The 16,890-nt window shown below is 53.3% G+C and overlaps 1 protein-coding gene across 4 annotated transcripts in view; it reads left to right on the top strand.

Annotated features, from left to right (window-relative positions):
- Positions 1-16,890, top strand: part of PHF2 (PHD finger protein 2) — an 82,934-nt gene that overhangs the window by 40,033 nt on the left and 26,011 nt on the right. For 3 of the 4 annotated variants that reach the window (XM_053205417.1, XM_053205416.1, XM_027041254.2), the window contains exons 2-3: positions 3,445-3,530; positions 8,987-9,101. In XM_053205417.1, coding sequence (XP_053061392.1) covers positions 3,445-3,530; positions 8,987-9,101 — 201 coding nt within the window. Of the gene's footprint in view, positions 1-2,222; positions 2,303-3,444; positions 3,531-8,986; positions 9,102-16,890 lie in introns of those variants that run through there. The other variant, XM_027041255.2, reaches the window with a different exon arrangement.

Genomic DNA, 16,890 nt, shown 5'->3' with positions numbered 1-16,890 from the left:
TTGTGACCCCTGGGCCTCAGCTCCCCCTCCTGTCATGTGGTTCATGCCATGGCCCTTCCAGGGCACGATGGGGCTTCTGGACACGTGGGACCAGCAGGTGGTGATTGGGTTGGGGGAGGTTAAGGTATGCTGAAGTCAGCCCCCATTCCCTCTGCTCTCTTAGAGCTAGGGTGGAGCCCCCTTCCACCGTGCACCTGACCCCTGACCAACGAAAGGGCCCCCGTCTGTGTGGCTGAGTTTGATCTGACCTCAGACATCCTGTGTGCATGGTGGGCTCCTTGTGTGTCCCTAGAGTCTTGTGGCCAGGCAGGAGTACGTGATGGGACCTAGGTACCCATGGCCATCCTGGACATCTGTCTGTTCCAGGAGCTGCCAGTGGCAGGCAGCCTAGAGCAGTGTGGACTCAGGGCAGGGACTCCAGGTGTGGACACGCGGTGTGGATGTGGGGTTTGGCCATGAGGTGTGGCTCTGGGTGTGGATAAAGGATGTAGAGTCAGGGCATAGACCTGGGGTGTGGACTCTGGGTGTGGATGCAGGGTGTAGAATTGGCAAGTAGACATAAGGTGTGGACATGGGGTGTGGACACAAGGTGTGGACGTGGGATGTGCACATGGGTGTGGGTTTGGGGTCCAGTTTCTAGACCCAACGGGACCTGAATGTCCGCAGGGCTCTGCCTCTTGCTCAAGCGCGCAACTGCTAGAGGGTGCGGGTGATGGGGGCTCACCGCGTGCCCAGCCGTGCCGTTACCCAGCCCCTGCTGGCCTCACACCAGTGTGATCTCTGATTGACGGATGAGCACACTGAGGCCAGCTGACCCAGGGTCCGGGGTGCAGGGCTCCCGCTCCCCGGGGGAGGGGGCCGAGTGAGCTGCCAGGCCGCCAAGGTGGGTCTGAGGCACAGGAGGGAGCTGGCTGCCGATAGGGGGTGGGGACAGCGTGGGAGATGTGCCGTCGCTCGCTGGGGCACTGGTGGGCAGGGTGGGCTGTGGAGACAGACCAGGGGTGATCTGGCTGTTTGCTGTCCCCAGGGTGCCCCCCGCCTGCAGTGTTTCCAGATCAGAGTGTCTGGTCTGGTGCATCTGCCGGGTGGCTGACCCGGTAATGTGGGTCTTGCTCCCCCCTCTCCTGGTGGTTAGTGGGCCGCAGACGTGTTCTTCCACTGGGGAAATGCGCCTCCTGCATAGTTCCTGGCGGGCAGGTAGGGACCCTGCGTATTTGCTGCAGGTGTTTTCCGTAGTTAGGACTTCAAAGTTTGCCGTGGGCTTGGAGCTCTCTCTCAGCTCGGCAGTGTCCTCTCCGATTTGCTTTGTGTTTGTTTGTTTGTTTGTTTGTTTGTTTGTTTAGAAAGCAAGCAGACAAACGCACCCTCATAGCCTCTCTGGACAGGTTTGTCTTTTACACCCGACTCTTTAGGCCACGGGGACTTCAGCTCCATTTGTGTTCTGAGGTGAAGAGTGGACTCCATGTGTTCAAAACCATTTGCCAGGGCCTTTCTGGGCTCAGGCTCTGCTCCCGGGATGGTGGCCCGTGGCAGCTGTGGCAGGCAGTGTCTAGGGCCCTGGGGGCTGCAGTGGCTGCGGAGGGTCTGGTGCGCAGAGCGCCCCCCTGGGCCAGGGGGCAGGGGCCACAGTGAGGGGGCGCTTGGGGTCTGGGCAGCAGCCTTACCTGGAGCACCCGGGCTCCTCCTTGTGATGGGGCGAGTGATGGTCATCGCCGCCGCGGGATCGCACGCGTCCAGTACAGTCCTCGATGCTGCCCGGTACAGAGGGAGCGCTCAGCCAGCCTTAGTGATGGCTGGGTGACGGTGGTGACCGATGACATGGGCACAGGCAGGTCCGTTGTCTTTTTGATTGACATAAAATTCACATAACGTGAAACTTAACCATTTTAAAGTGAACGCTTTAGTGGCATTTAGTACCTTCCCTGTGTTGTGCAGACATTGCCTCCACCCAGTTCCAAAATATTTGACCCCAAAAATGGACCCCATGTCCACTGAACCGTCACTGCCCATTCCCCACCCCCAGCCTCTGGCTCCGCTGGTCAGTCCTCTACCTCCTCCGAGCACTGCATACAGATGGAGTCGTCCCACACATGACCTTCTGTGTCTGGCTTCTTTCACTCAGCTTGAGTTTCTGGGGTTCACCCATGCTGCAGCAGGTGCCAGCACCCCTTCCTTTTCAGGGCTGAGTACTGCTCCGTCATGTGGACGTGCCATACGTGTCATCGATTCATCAGCTGATGGACATTTTGGCCATTGGGATCAATACTGCTGTGAACATTGGTGTTGGAGTCCCCATTCCCAGGTCTTTGGGGCACAGACTCAGGAGTGGGATTGCTGGGGCCTCTCATAATTCTGTGTGTAACCTTTTGGGGGACCGTCAAACCGCTTCCGTAGATGCTGTGCCATCTTTATATCGTCGCCAGCGATGCAAGAGGGTTCTCATTTTACCACATCCCCACCGGCACTTGCTGTCTTCCCCATGTTTTATTCTTGTGAAAATTGTAGCCATTCTCATGGGTGTGGGTCGCATCTCATGGTTTTGATGCACATTCCGGTAACTTTAGATGACTAAGGATGATGAGCGTCTTTCCTGAGCTTGTGGGCCGTTTGCATCTCACCTTTGGAGAAATGCCTGTTCAGGCCCTTTGCCCGTTTAATAGTTGATTTGTGGTTCCTTTTGTTGCTGAGCTGTAAAGCTCGTTGTGCCTTTTGGACGCTAGTACTTTGCAAATACTTTCTCCGATTCTTTATGTTACCTTTTTACTGTCTTTGTAGTGACCTTTAATGCATGAGAGTTCTACATTTTGATGATACCCAGTTTATTTTTTGTTTTGTTGCTTGTGTTTTTGGTGTCCTATTTAGGAATCCATGACCAAATCCATGGTGATGAGGGTGTACCATGTCCTCTTCTTAGAGCTTTACAGTGTTAGGCCTTGTATTTAGGTTGTTGATCCATGTTTAGTTAATTTTTTATATGGTGTGAGGTAGGGATTCAACTTCATTCTTTTGATACTCAGTTGTCCCAGCGCTGTAGTACCACGCCCTGGGACAGGAGCCCCCCATGGGGTCAGGAGGGGCCTAACCCATAGCCCCGAGCTGCCCCCGGTGAAGTGGTGGGGGCAGCCCACCTCCGAGACACCCTTGGCCTCTCTGGTTCTAGGTGACAGGATAGCGGTGGCCTCAGGCAGGCAGGCCTGTTGGACGGCCTGGTCCCTCTGTGTGTGCTGGTCATGCGTAGCAAGACCGTCCTTGCCCCTGCCTCCTTCCTCCTCCTCTTCCCCTGTCCTGTCCTTGTGGGCCACTGTCCTCACACATGGTCTGCTCCGTCTACACTCACACCACTGCGGGCCCCTCCTGTGGGCTGAGCAGGAGTTGCCTGAAGTTCTGCTGGGCAAGTACTTGAGGCATTGAATGCTGGCCACATCTGTGTTTCCTCTGTTTCAGCTGTGTGGGAGTGGAAGAGGAGGAGGCCCCAGACATCGACATATACCACTGCCCCAACTGCGAGAAAACCCACGGGAAGTCTACCCGTAAGTAGGGGCTGTGCTGCTGACCCTCAGTTTGCACTCGCCCTGGCCTGGCTTTCTGGGTGAACGCCCTGGGTAGTTGCACACTGGTGCCTGGGACCACTGCCGGCCCTGCTCACTGCCCCTATGGACCTGTCACTGCCCCTCCCGACCTGCTCCTGCCCCTGTGGACCTGTCACTGACCTCCCGATCGGCTCCTGCCCGTGGGTGCAACTGAAGCCACCCAGGTTGTGCTCTCAGAGGGGCCAGGCCCATCTGAGATGGGAACACCACACAAGGTCTGGGAGTGCCTGTGTTGGGGATCTGCTGTCCCTTCTCCAGTGCCCTCTGCTGGGAGAGGCCCTTTCTCAAACTGCCTGCTGGTCCCGTGGGGGGTGTGTGGCACATCCTGTAGGGGCTCCTTAGGGAGCAGGCTCATCCATGGTGGCTCCATGGGGGGCTGTGTCCCTGCTAGGAGGGGAGTTCTGGGGCTGAGCCACATAGGGAGTGTGCCCTGGTCTGCAGGTGTCTTGGGAGGGGCCTGGCCTGGGGACAAGACAAATGGCATGGGGGTATTAACGTGGCCTCAGGTTTCTGGCCTGGGCTGGGGGGCGTGGGTGCTCATAGAAGGTGCGGGCTGGACACTGACCCTGGCTGGGTAGCTGATGACAGCCCTGTCATCCTGAGCCCTGGGTTAACTGGGGGAGGAGAGTGGGGGCCACATTTGGCCCCAGGCACCAGGAGGCCTTTCACCCCCTTCAAAGGGAGCGCCCCTCCTGGTGTCCAGTCACAAGGCAGAGACTGGATCCCCAGCTCCTGGGGGGTGATTACTGTGGATCCAGCGTGGGTAAGCGAGGGTGCCAGCGCCCTGTTCTGTGGGGTGGGGCTGGCCCTGGCGGTCTTGGGGGCTGTGCCCTGGTCACTTGGGAAGCTGGGAGAGGCACGTGGGGTCACCTCTGGCCTGTGCGCCATGGTCACCAGGTGGCCGTGGGGCTGCATCGGCTGGGCTCTCATTCTCCAGCCCCTGGCACATGGTCATCACGCGGTAAAGCACCAATGCGTGAGAGCAGCAGGAAGGTTCCCGGGTCCCTGAATTATCCTCGTCCCCCAGGAGCTGGCCCTCACAGTCTGCTGTGATTACCTGGACATCATTCTGGTCACTGCTTTACGGCAGATGTGGGAGGGTGACTGTCCCCCTGTGGGTTAACTGACATCTCCCAACACCTCATGAGCCACAGAGGAGGCTCAGGGCCTGGGGGGATGAACAGGGTGGGGACTGGGCGGTCACGCCATGTGGTCCTGGGGCAGGGCAGGGACAGAGCAGGACTGGAGCTAGGAGACCCCGCCTGCCCCACAACAGAGCTGAGTGGCCTGAGGGAGGGTGGGGCAAGGCCCTGTGGTCTGGGGGCTCTTCCATGAATCGGGGCTCAGGTTGGGCAATAGTGGGGTGCCGAGGTGCGTGGTGGTGCTCACATACAATGTGACTTCCACATCACCGCGTGTCCTGGAACCCCCTCTCCCTGACCGTGAGCTTACCCACTGTTGAGGGCATGTGTGCCTGCTGACTGAGACCCTGCCCCTGCGCTGGGGAGTCCCAGCTGCCTTGTACGGGGGCCCTGTACCGATGCTGAAAGCCAAGTGCGGGCGACCCTTCCTGGCACTTCTAGCCAGGTAGCCCCCGGGGCATGTGGGCACCGCGGCCCCTCCCTGGCTCTGCGTGTGTGCGCACATGCATGTTATGTGTGTGCATGAATGTGCGCAGAAATGTTCACACGTGCGTCCACGTGTGTGGGTGTGTGCATGAACGCAGGCACACGTGTGCATGAGTGTCGTGTGCGCACAAGAATATGCACGTGTGTTTGCACGTGTGTGCATGTGTGTGCCTGTGCACGTGTGTTTTATAAATCTCGTTGCTACTGGAGGCCACGTGTCCCCGAGGGACAGAGGTGCAGAGGCTAGGACTTCCCACCAGTGTGCGCACCGGTCACCGTCAGTCTGCACTTGAGGTGTGTCTGTGCCCAGACCGGAGCTCGTCACTGTCCGTGACACGCTGGTCAGTTTGCTGCATCTGCTCCAGTCAGACCCTCCATGGTGAGGGCTCCCACTGTCCCCATGTCCCCAGGGGGCCCCCCAAGCCTGTGGGCTGCGCCGGGGGCGCCCTGGGTGGGTTTGGGGTGGGCACTGAGATGAGGGTGGGGACTCACAGGTTTACCCGATTCACACAGATTTGGGGCCTGGCAAGGACTCAGGAGGGCTCCCAGGAGTGGGGGGCTCGGCCCTTACAGCAGCTCTGACCCTGCACTGCGTGTCCAGCTCTGGCTGCTCCCCTGATGCTTACACCCCTCCTCCCCGTGCCCATGAGGCTGTGCTGCCCTGGGGGGTGGGCACCTGGCACCCCCACGCTCCAGCCTCCCGCTGGGCGGATGTCCCGGGGTGCCTTGTCAGAGGGGTTGGGGTGCCACGACAAGAGGAGGGGGGGTGGCCTCTGGGCCCCGGGGAGGGAGGGAGCCCGCCGGCCAGGGCTGCGCGAGGAGCGCCCAGAGCTCACCCTGCCTCCCTTGCGGTTCCGCATCTGGCTGTTATCCTGGCCACACGCTCCGGCCACAGCGTCACGTGGGCCAGTCCCTCCTCCAGGTGCTCCTCGATGCCCAGTCCGGAGTTAGAGCCCAGGAGGGCCACCAGCCCGGTCAGCCCCTGCTTCCCAGGCCTGGGTCCTGGCAGGAGTGTGGGGGCGCCGCTGCTTCCCCCACTGCCCTTTACGTCTGCACCCCCATCACCCGGCCGCACCTGCCCTCCAAGGCTTGGTTTCCCCACACGGCCCCTGGGGCCAGGGCCCTGGTGCCAGGCATCTGTGTCCTCTTGCCTCCGCACACCTGCCGGGGAGACCTTGGGATGTGAGGAGTGGGGCAGATGCAGGTGCCAGCCTGGGGGGACCTCGAAGGGCCCCCATGGGGTCCCCTCCGCAATGCCTCCCTTCTCCCGACCTCAGCTGCCCCCCAGATGGCACTGGGGTATTCTGTCTCCCCGCTGGTCTCGCCCACCTGCAGTGTCACCCATGGCGGCCAGTGTGCGGGCTGGGCTGCCCCTTCCACCCCTGCCTTGATCCCTGGACGCGTGGGACCCCTGGTAAGTGGCCGGGAGCCAGGCTCGCCTCCCACCAGAGGCAGCCCCATCGCCGAGGCCCACAACGCTCCTCTGTGGCCATGCACGGCTGCCCTCGTTCCCCAGGCCCTTCGGTGGGGGGCACCTGGTAAAGTCTAAAGCCCGGGGCATGAGAGGCGGCCCAGGGTCACGTCCTGATGCAGCTGTGGGCCCAGAAGAAAGGATGATGATATTGAGGCTGGTTTCAGAGTCAGGGTGACCTGGGCCATCGTCAGAGTTGTGTCCCCGCCCCGAGGCCCTGCCTTGGCTGTGAGCACCCTCTCCCTCTGAGCCTGCTGGCTCTTCAGGAAGCAGGGATGGCTCTCAGGCCAGCTGTGGCTTTGGTGACCCCCGTGCGGAGCTGGGCTGCTCAGCACGCACTTGGCAAACCGCTGAGAAGAAAAGGCCTGAGCCAGGGTAACCAGAGGGAGGAGGGTGGGCACTGAGGTGCCAGTGCAGTGCCCGGGAGACCAGCCATTCACAGACATCCTGCATGCCCACTAGTGCTGGGCTGTGCCAGGCACCGTGGGCGTGTGGGGAGAGCCCAAGGGTCCAGAGTGGGACTGAGCCCTGTGAACAAATGGTTTCAGCCCAAGCAGCCTTGCCAAGAGGAGGGGCCGTGCACACAGTGGGCCCCACAGAGCTCCTGGGGTGGACGGGGCACCGTACGCCCTTCCCCTCCTGTAGCTCATGAGGGTCCCGGACCTCGCTATTAAAGATGCAGCACAGAGATGCCCAGTAACTTGCCCAAGGTCACACAGTTACAGGCTGGTGGGGCAAGAAAGATTTGGACAAGTGGTGGAGCCCTTCCGTCTCTCGTCTGTGCCTCAGGCCACCACCAGAACCCCCAGTTCGAGTCCCCCCTCTACAGGATCTTGCCAGGTTTCCATAACGTCCACTCATACCCTGGCCATGGCAAACCAAGGGCGATGGAAATGTCACACCATTGTTGGAGGCAGGCTCAAGGGTCATTGGTGGCAGCTCCCTCCCTGTCCTTGTCTGTGAGGGATGGGATCCCTCAGATCTAGTCTCTGGCAGTCCCTCAGATCTAGTCTCATGTCTGTCATGGGGCCAGCTTGTTTCACAGCCCACCCAGCAGCTGCCAGGGACAGGTCTCTGTGCCAGTGCTGTCCTCACTCACCGAGTCACCAGGGGCTGCCCTGGGCAGAGGCTGGGGCCACAAGGAAATTGCTTCCCTCCCCTCCAGGGGCTTGCAGTCCAGTAAGAGTGTGAGTGTGTGTGTATGTGTGTGTGCACGTGCATGTTCTGGGTGCACTGCGTGGGCGTGCACACGGGTATGTCCTTGTGCGTGCACACACGTGTGTGCACATGCACATGTATGCAAGTGCACCACAGTCCAGTAGGTGTGTGTGTATATGTGTGTGCACGTGCATGTACCGTGTGCACTGCATGGGTGTGCACATGGGTGTGTGCTTGTGGGTCCAAAGGCAGGTATGTGTGCATATGCATGCGTGTACAAATGCGCCACAGTCCAGTAAGTATGTGTGCACATGTGTGTTCTGTGTGCACCTCATGGGTGTGCACACGGGTGATTGTGCATACCTGTGCACATGTATGTGTGTGCAAATGTGTCAGTCCAGTAGGTGTGTGAATGTGTGTATACATGTGTGTGCACACGAATGTTCTGTGTCCGCTGCGTGGGCATGCACACGGGTGTGTGCTTGTACGTGTATAGGTACATGTGTGTGCATGTGCACATGTGTGCGAATGTGTCGCAGTCCACTAGGGGTAGGTGCACACAGTTGTGTGTAAAGAGTCCAGGGTGGGGTGCCTGGTGCCCTGGGAGCACACACGAGGAAAGGAGAGTTGGAGTCAGCGGTCAGGGTGGCAGTGTCAGAGGGGGACACACAGGAGTACAAGGTGGCACAGGCGGGGTGTGGGAAGGGCGGGAGCTACAGAGGGCAGTGCCAGCCTGCTCCTGCCCCAGTGGTGGGCTTAGGGCAGCAAACGTTGCAGCAGGGAGGTGACAAGCTTGAGGGGAGGCGTCCCCTTGGTGGGACCTCCCGGTAGGTGCCTCTGATGCGCTCTCAGTGGACTGGGTGCTAATGGGAAGGGTCCCGGGCTCCCCCAGCTTTGGGGTCGGCTGAGCCAGCGGGGTGGGAGGGGCAGGACAGGGGTGGGGCCGTGACCCAAGGAGGGTGGGAGGTCACAGGGGCGGGGGGTGGGTGGGTGGCCCCCAGGGGACATCGGGGGCGCTGCCTCTGCAGAGGCTGGAGTCTTAGCGTTCACAGCTCCTCAGCTGCCCTCTGGGCCCGGCCCCTGTGGTGCGGGGAGGGGAGGGCCCACGCTGGGTGCCATCTGCCCCTGTCTCCCCACAGTGAAGAAGAAGCGGGCCTGGCACAAACACGGCCCAGGGCAGACGCCCGACGTGAAGCCCGTCCAGAACGGCAGCCAGCTCTTCATCAAGGAGCTGCGGAGTCGGACCTTCCCCAGGTGGGCGGTGGCGGCCTCGTCCTGGGGGGCTCAGGGGCACAGCCTTCCCTCCAGGGGAGCGGCACAGCCCCCCTAAGCCCTAGGCGCTCCCAGCTCTGGGGCTGACCTCTTCCTTCTCAGCACCTGCAGGTCAGGTGTTGGGGACCCTCTTCCTCTGGGCTCGTGTATCCCCCCACCACCTGGTGTGGCCCTTTCCACGGAACCTTCCTGAGGGGGAGGCTGCTGAACTCAGGTTCTGGCGGGCGAGGAGTGGGGGCTGGGGTCCTGCCCAAGACCACCCTCCAGACGTGGCCCTCTGCCCCTGGGCCTGACAGGCTGTCCCCAGGTCCCCTTCTCAGAGACCGCCTGCCCGCACCCATGTGCTGCGTGCAGGTCGAGGGCAGAGGGCAGGGGCAGGGCTGCGGGGACCCTGACTCGTGGACATGTGCTCTTCAAGCTGCTCTGCGCCCCCTCGGCCCCTCACAGCCGGAAGACTTTTGTTTGTCCGACAAGGTTTCTTCTCTACTTTTAAAGAGTAACTCACTGGACCCAGCATCCTACGTGGTGGGTCCTTTTCCTTTTAGCACTTCAAATATTTTGCCCCGCTGTCTTCTTGCATGCACAGTGTCTCATGAGGGACCCAGTATGACTCTTACCCGTGAGCCTCCGCAGACAAGGTACCTCCCTCCTCTGGCTTCTTTCCTTTCCGCGACTTTTACTGAGATACAACTCACAGACCTTACAGTTCGCCCATTTCAAGGGTACAACTCCGTGGTATTCGGTGCGTTCACAGACGTGTGCGCCACCAGCAGCCGGTTTAGAATGTTTGCATCCCCCCCCCCCCCCCCCGCCCCGGTGTCTGTTTAACATTCTGTTGTGTGGACAGACCACACGTTGTTAATCCATTCGTCAGCTGACACGCTGGGGTTCTGATGTTTGGCTACTGCAGATAGTTCTGCTATAAACGTTCTTATACAGGATTCTGGGGGACATGTGTTTCCATGTTTTTAGCAGCAGTGGCTCCATGTTCAGTTGTCTGAGAAACTGCTGGACTGGTCTCCACAGTGGTTACGCCACTGTCGTTCCCACCAGCAGAGCGTGAGGGTCCCAGTTTCTGATCACCCTTGCCGGCCCTTGCGATTATCTGGCATTTTGATTCGAACCATCCTTACAGGTGTGAGGCTTTCTCTCTCTCTGGTCTGACCTGCATTTCCCTCATGAGAAGTCATGTTGAGCATCTTTTCATGTGCGTGGGAGTCATGTGTATGTCTTCCTTGGAGGAATGTCAGTTCGGACCCTTTGCCTATTTTTAATTTTTGTGTCTTTTAATTATTAAGAGAGTTTTTTATATATTTTAGATACAAGTCTCTTAACAGACAAATGATTGGTGAATACTTTATCCTGTCTTGTAGACATTTCACTTTCTTGATCATGTCCTTTGAAGCACCAACATTTGTAATTTTGACGGAGTCCAGTTTATCCGTTTTTTATTTTGTTACTTGTGCTTTTGTTGTCATAGCTGAGGATCATTTGCCAGATCCAAACCCCAGGTCATGAAAATTACCTTCTACAAAACTTCTAAGAGTTTTGTAGGTTTTAGGTCTTACGGTTTTGTTTTTGATACATTCTGAGTTAATTTCTTCATATAGGGTGAGATAAGGATCTAACTTTTTTTTTTTTTTTTTTTTTTTTTGCACGCATGTCTCCATTTGTCCCTGCACTATTTGTAAAAAGACCACTCTTTTTCTATTAAATGGTCTTGGCTCTTAGCTGTAAGTATATGCATTTATTTCTGGACACTCAGTTCTGTTCCACCAATCTGTTTATCCTTAGGCTGGTCTCACATTGCCTGGACTACTGTGCTTTGCAGTACGTTTTGAAATGAAGAAGTATGAGTCCTCCAGCTTTTCTTTTCTTCTTTCTTTCTTTCTTTCTTTCTTTCTTTCTTTCTTTCTTTCTATTGAATATTTTTTAATGTTTATTATTTTTGAGAGAGTAGAGAGAGCACGAGCCGGGGGAGGAGCAGAGAGAGAGGGAGCCACAGAATCCCAGGCAGGCGCCAGGCTCTGAGCTCTTAGCACAGAGCCTGACATGGGGCTCGAACTCACGAACCGTGGGATCATGACCTCATTTGAAGGAGGACGCTTAACTGACTGAGCCACCCAGGTGCCCCTCCCGCTTTGTTTTTCTTTTTAAAAATCCTTCTGGCCGTTCTTGGTCTGCTGGAATTCCATCTGAATTTTAGAATCAGCTTGTCAGGCCTACAGAGAAGTCAGCTGATACGGATTGTGTTGAATCTGTACATCAGTAGAATCGAAGTATTGCCATCTGAAAAATGCAGTCTTCTGACCTATGAACATGGGTTTTCTTCCATTTATTAAGATCTTTTATGTTTCCTTCAATAGTGTTCTGTAGTTTTCAGAGTTTGTACTTCCTTTGGTAAGTTTATTCCTAAGTAATTTATTCTTTTTGATGCTCTTTTATATGAAATTGTTTTCTTAATTTTATTTCCAGAGGGTTCATTGCTACGGTACTGAAATAGAGTTCAAGTATATTCATCTTGTATCCTGCAACCTTGCTGAGCTGCTTTATTAGTTCTAATAGCTTTTTAGTAGATTCCTTACAACTTTCTATATGTGAGATCATGTCATCTGTGAATAGTTTCCTTTCTTCGCTTCCAATCTGTGTTACCCTTTTTTTCTTGCTTGATTGCTCTGGCTAGGACTTCTAGTAGAATGTTAAGTAGAAGAGACCAGACAAAGATGATCAGGGCCCCATCCTTTTCAGGGTGCTACGCTTGGGGTACAGCCTCAGTTCCACAAGTGTGGGCCAAGGGGAAGAAGGGAGCCCCCCCCCCCGCCATGTCTTGTCTGCCCTTGCGTGAGACTGAGAATCAGGAACAGACAGCTGGTGCAGGATGAGAAAGGCTGCCGTCCTGTTCCTCCTGGACGAAGCCCTCTGCTTGGAAGCTGGGGAGAGCTCCCACCCAGCTTTCCTGTGTCCTTGGCCGCGGCCTTCCTGAGGGAGGTCTCCTCGCCGATCCAGTGGGGTAGAGAGAAGAATGGTCTCGGCCCATATATCACAGGCACACGCCTTTCCTGCCAGGTTTTCATAGATTTTCTAGGCTAGGTGTTTCTCCATTTGCTATTTGCTCTTAGAACCATTTCCAGAGGTTTTGAATAGTTGTTTTTCACAGTAATTTTCACCAGTTTCATTGGGTTTTGGGTCCTCAGGGCTCTTCACGCTGTCATGCCAGAGGTAGACCTTTCTCATGTGGCCTCTGTCAGGATATTGCCTCTCCTGTTTTGCAGTTTGATTAGGACGTGTCTAGGTATAGTTTTCAAGTATTTAATCCTACTTGGTGTGGTCTCAGTTTTCTGGATCTGTGGTTTCACATCTGCCATTAATTTTAGAAAATTCTCAGCCGTTATTACTTCCAACATTTCTCCTGCTTCAAACACTGCTCCTTTCTCTCTCTTTTATTTTTGGTGTTCTCGTCATGCCCACGTTGCTCTTCCTGCAATTGTTCTGTATATTCTTGGATATTCTGTTCCCTGCTTGTTTCATTCTTTTTTCTCTTTATGTTTCAGGATGAGCAGATGTTATTAATTTCAAGCTTACTGAGTCTTTTCTTAGCCACATCCAGTCTACCAATGAGCCCATCGAAGGCATTCTTCATTTCTGTTACCATTTTTAATTATTTCTATCATTTCCTTTTGATTCTTAGAGTGTTCACTTCTCTGCTTACATTTTCTTCTGTCCTTGCATGTTTTCCACTTTTTCCATTAGCACTCCTAACGTATTAATCATAATTTTAAAAAATTTCCTATCTTATACTTCCAAATTCTGTGCTATAGCTGAGCTGTGTCCTGATATTTTTAATAAGTTTTATTTTTTAATTGAGGTATAATTAACATACACTGTTATATTAGTTTCAGGTGTACAATATAATGACTCAATACTTCTGTACATGAGCAGAAGTATCATCTTCTGCACATGAGTATCACTCAGTGCTCATCATGATAAACGTACCCTCAACCCCCTTCACCTGTTTCACCCATCCCCTCACAGACAGACTTCCCTCTGGTAACCACCAGTTTGTCCTCTATATTTAAGAGTCTGCCTTTTTTGTTTGTCTCTTTCTTCTTCTTGTTTCTTTTTTTTAAATTATTTTAATGTTTTATTTATTTTGAGAGAGAGAGAGAGAACAAGTCAGGGAGGGGCAGAGAGAGAGGAAGACAGAGAATCCATGAAGCAGGCTCCAGGCTCTGACCTGTCAGCACAGAGCCTGACATGGGGCTCAAACACGTGAACTGTGAGATCATGACCTGAGCCGAAGTCGGACGCTTAACTGGCTGAGCCACCCAGACTCCCCATTCTTTGTTCATTTCTTTTGTTTCTTAAATTCCACATATGAGTGAAATCATATGGTATTTGTCTTTCTCTGCCTGACTTATTTTTATTATACTTAACATTATACTCTCTAGTTCCATCTATGTTGTTGCAAATGGCAAGATTTCATTTGTTTTATGTCTGAGTAATATTCCATCGTGTGTGTATGTGTGTGTGTGTGTGTGTGTGTGTGTGTGTATACACACCACATCTTCTTTGTCCATTTATCAGTCAATGGACATTTGGGCTTTCTGTATCTTGGCTGCTTCTGATAGTGCTGCTATAAACTTCAGGACGTGTCTTTTTGAATTAGTGTTTTCATTTTCTTTAGATAAATACCCAGTAGTGCAATTACCGGGCCACCACGTAATTCTATTTTTAATTTTTTAAGGACCCTCCATGCTGTTCTCCAGAGAGGTTGCACAGTTTGCATTCCCACCAGCAGTGCAAGAAGGTTCCTTTTTCTCCACATCCTCGGCGACACCTGTTGTTTCTCGTCTTTTTGATTTCAGCTGTTCTGACAGGGGTGAGGTGATTTGCTTTGTGTCTTAAGACTATGGTTTTTTGCCGTTTAGCGCATCTTGTGATTTTTTGGTGAAAGCTGGACATGATGTATTGAGTCAAAGGAACTGAGGTGATTATGCATTTAGAGTGAGGTTTTGTGTTGACCAGACCAGGGACTGGGCTGTGTTGCTGTAGCCGTAGGGCCAGACACATGACTTTCTCCTAGTTTCCTTGTGTTTTCCTCCTCTCCTGTTCTTGCTGGGTGTCCCTAACAACTCCTTCTTAAATAGAATCTGTCCTGCAGCTGTCTTGGCTATACTCAGCTACCGTTATACTGTTGTATGGTAGTAGGATTGGGGTAGGGGAAGTGTCCTGTAATTGAATAACACACCTCAGTGTTTCAGTGGGCCCGAGGCTCTGGGCTGTTACCTTTGGAAGCATTTCTTGGCCTTCGCTTTTGCTCTTCTTCCCTAAGACAGGAAGCTAGTGGCATCAGGGGGGTGGGTGGGCACTTGCCCTTCCCCCATCAGAGGAGGGTCTGGTTAAGTAAGTGCTCCTGGAAGGTAGACTTTTGTTATGGAGAACACTCGGAGTATATTTACACATAATTGCTCTCCCCCAACCGTGTCTGAAATAGGACAGATCTTCACCAGGAGAACCTGTGGGTAGAACCCATCAAGGTGGGTCTCCTCTGAGGCTGGGCCCCATGAGTTCTTAACTCTGAAGCTAGTTCACACTCAGCCTCTGCACTTTGTCAGAAATCACTTTAATTATCCTCTCAGTTACCGCCTGCAGCCGCTTCTGCCTCAGGTAAGGTCCTCTCGGTGGTGATTCTCTGTGTTTGCCTGTCTCCCCAGATTCTGGGGGCGACTGTTTGCCCTGTAACCCTAATGTTCAGTGAATCTAAGAAAATTCCTTGGTATTCAGTCCGTTCAGCTTTTTTCTTGTTGTGAGGACAGGAATGACCATTTCCAAGCTCTTTACATGTTGGAGTTGAAGCCATTAGTCCAGTTCCACTTACTTTAACCCCTTCTCATTAGTTGGGTTGTCTTTTTATTGCCTACGTATTCTAGGTACTTGCCACCGATCAGATACTTTCTCCTGTCCCGTGATTGCCTTTCCACTTTCTTCATGGTGTCCTTTGAAACGCAAATGTTTATAATTTTGATGGAATCGAATTCATTCTTCTCGTTCTTGCTGCTCGTGGTTTTGGCTTCTAGGAAACCGTTGCCAGATTAAAGGTTGTGAAGATTTATGTCTGTGTGTGTGTTTTCTTCTGGAAGTTTTACAGTTCCAGCCTTTATGTGTAGGTCTTCAACTCAGTTTGAGTTAGTTTTTGTCTATGATGTGAGATAGGGTCCCGCTTAATTCTTTTGCATGTGGACGTCCAGTTCTCTCATGCACCATTTATTGAAATGACTGGTTTTTTTTCCTCCATTGAGTTGTCCTGGCGTTCCTGATGAAAAAGCAGTTGGCCACAGATGTTTGGGTTTATTTCTGGACACTCGTTTCTGCCGCACCGATCCATATGTCTCTTCTCTCTTCTCATGCCAGCACCACACGGTCTTGATTACTGTAGCTTTAGAGTGAATTTTGAAGTTGGTCAGTGTCCTCAACTTTGTTCTTTGTAAAGACTGTTTTGGTCATCTGGGGGCTTTGCACTTCCCGTCAGCTTTCCAAGTTCAGCTTGTCCATTTCTGCAAAGACGTCAACAGGTGTTCTGACAGGGATTGTGTGAAATCCGTAGCTCAATTTTCTCTCATTTCTTGAGTCTCATTTCTTTCTTCTAGATTTGATTTCTCTCTTATTGAATTATATCCTTTAGTGGTTTAGTAAAGGCCTATAGAAATATTCTGTTTTTGAAAATGTTTTCATTTCATCTGTGTTCTTAAATGATTCTAATTTTCTAAAATGGGCCTAACATTTTAGAGTAAATTTATTTTCCTTGAATTCTTTGAAGACACTGTTATTCTGTTGTCATTTGGCATCTCTTGTTGTTCACGAGATGTCTGTTGTCAGCCTAGTGGCTGGTGGTTGTTCATCTGTTTACTGTTTGGTTTTGGCAAATTATCTGTTTTTTTATCTGAAGACTTTTCAGATTGCCTCGTTGTCTCTGATGTTCCGCAGGTAGGCTACAGTGCATCTGGATGTGCTTTGTTTTTATCAGTTCTACTCAGGACTCAGTAATATCTTTTAATTTGAGGAATTGTATCTTATCTCAGTTCTGAAAAATGGCCTGTTTTCTTTTTAAGTAGCATTTCACTCCCTTTCTCTGTATTATTTTTCAAGTATTCCATCAAATTGACCATTTGGTGGGGCGGGTGCAGCTACTATTGAATGCATCTGTTGAGTTTTTAAATTTTCTCAAAAGTGACGTTTTTCACGTCTAGAATTTCCGCTAGGTCACTGTCAATGTTGCTTGCTCTGTTGTCCTCCCTCCCTGCCCTCTGCTGCGTCCTCCCATTATCCCTGTGAATGTGGTTAGTATGTTTCCCAGCCGTCCATTGTGCTCAGTCCCCGGACCCGTGCTCTGGCGGATGTGTTTTCCGTCATTCTGTGAGGCGGCCTGTCTGCCCTGGGCCCAGAGGTGTCCCCGCAGAACCATAGTGTGTTTGTCTTTGCTGGGTCCTCATGGGTTTTGCAGTCCCAGACCTGGTACGTGGGGCTGTGTGACATGAGGGCATGGGATCCCGGTTTGTCCGGATACCGTCTCCCTCTGGCTACCCTGGGGCTTCCACAGATGACCCTGCACTGTCCCAGTGCTGCCGCTCACACACCCGCCACCCACTCCTGGCCTGAGCCTAATGCTCTGTCAGCACTGGTCCCACCCGAAGGTCCCTCCTCCGTCCTCACCCTAACTGCCCCACGTGCTCCCTCTTGGTGGGACATGGCCTTGCAGCTCCTTCCTCTCAAG

This window comes from Acinonyx jubatus, chromosome D4, assembly GCF_027475565.1.
Source record: "Acinonyx jubatus isolate Ajub_Pintada_27869175 chromosome D4, VMU_Ajub_asm_v1.0, whole genome shotgun sequence".
Classification (NCBI taxonomy): Eukaryota; Metazoa; Chordata; class Mammalia; order Carnivora; family Felidae; genus Acinonyx; species Acinonyx jubatus.
This window is presented reverse-complemented; position numbering and strand designations above follow the sequence as displayed.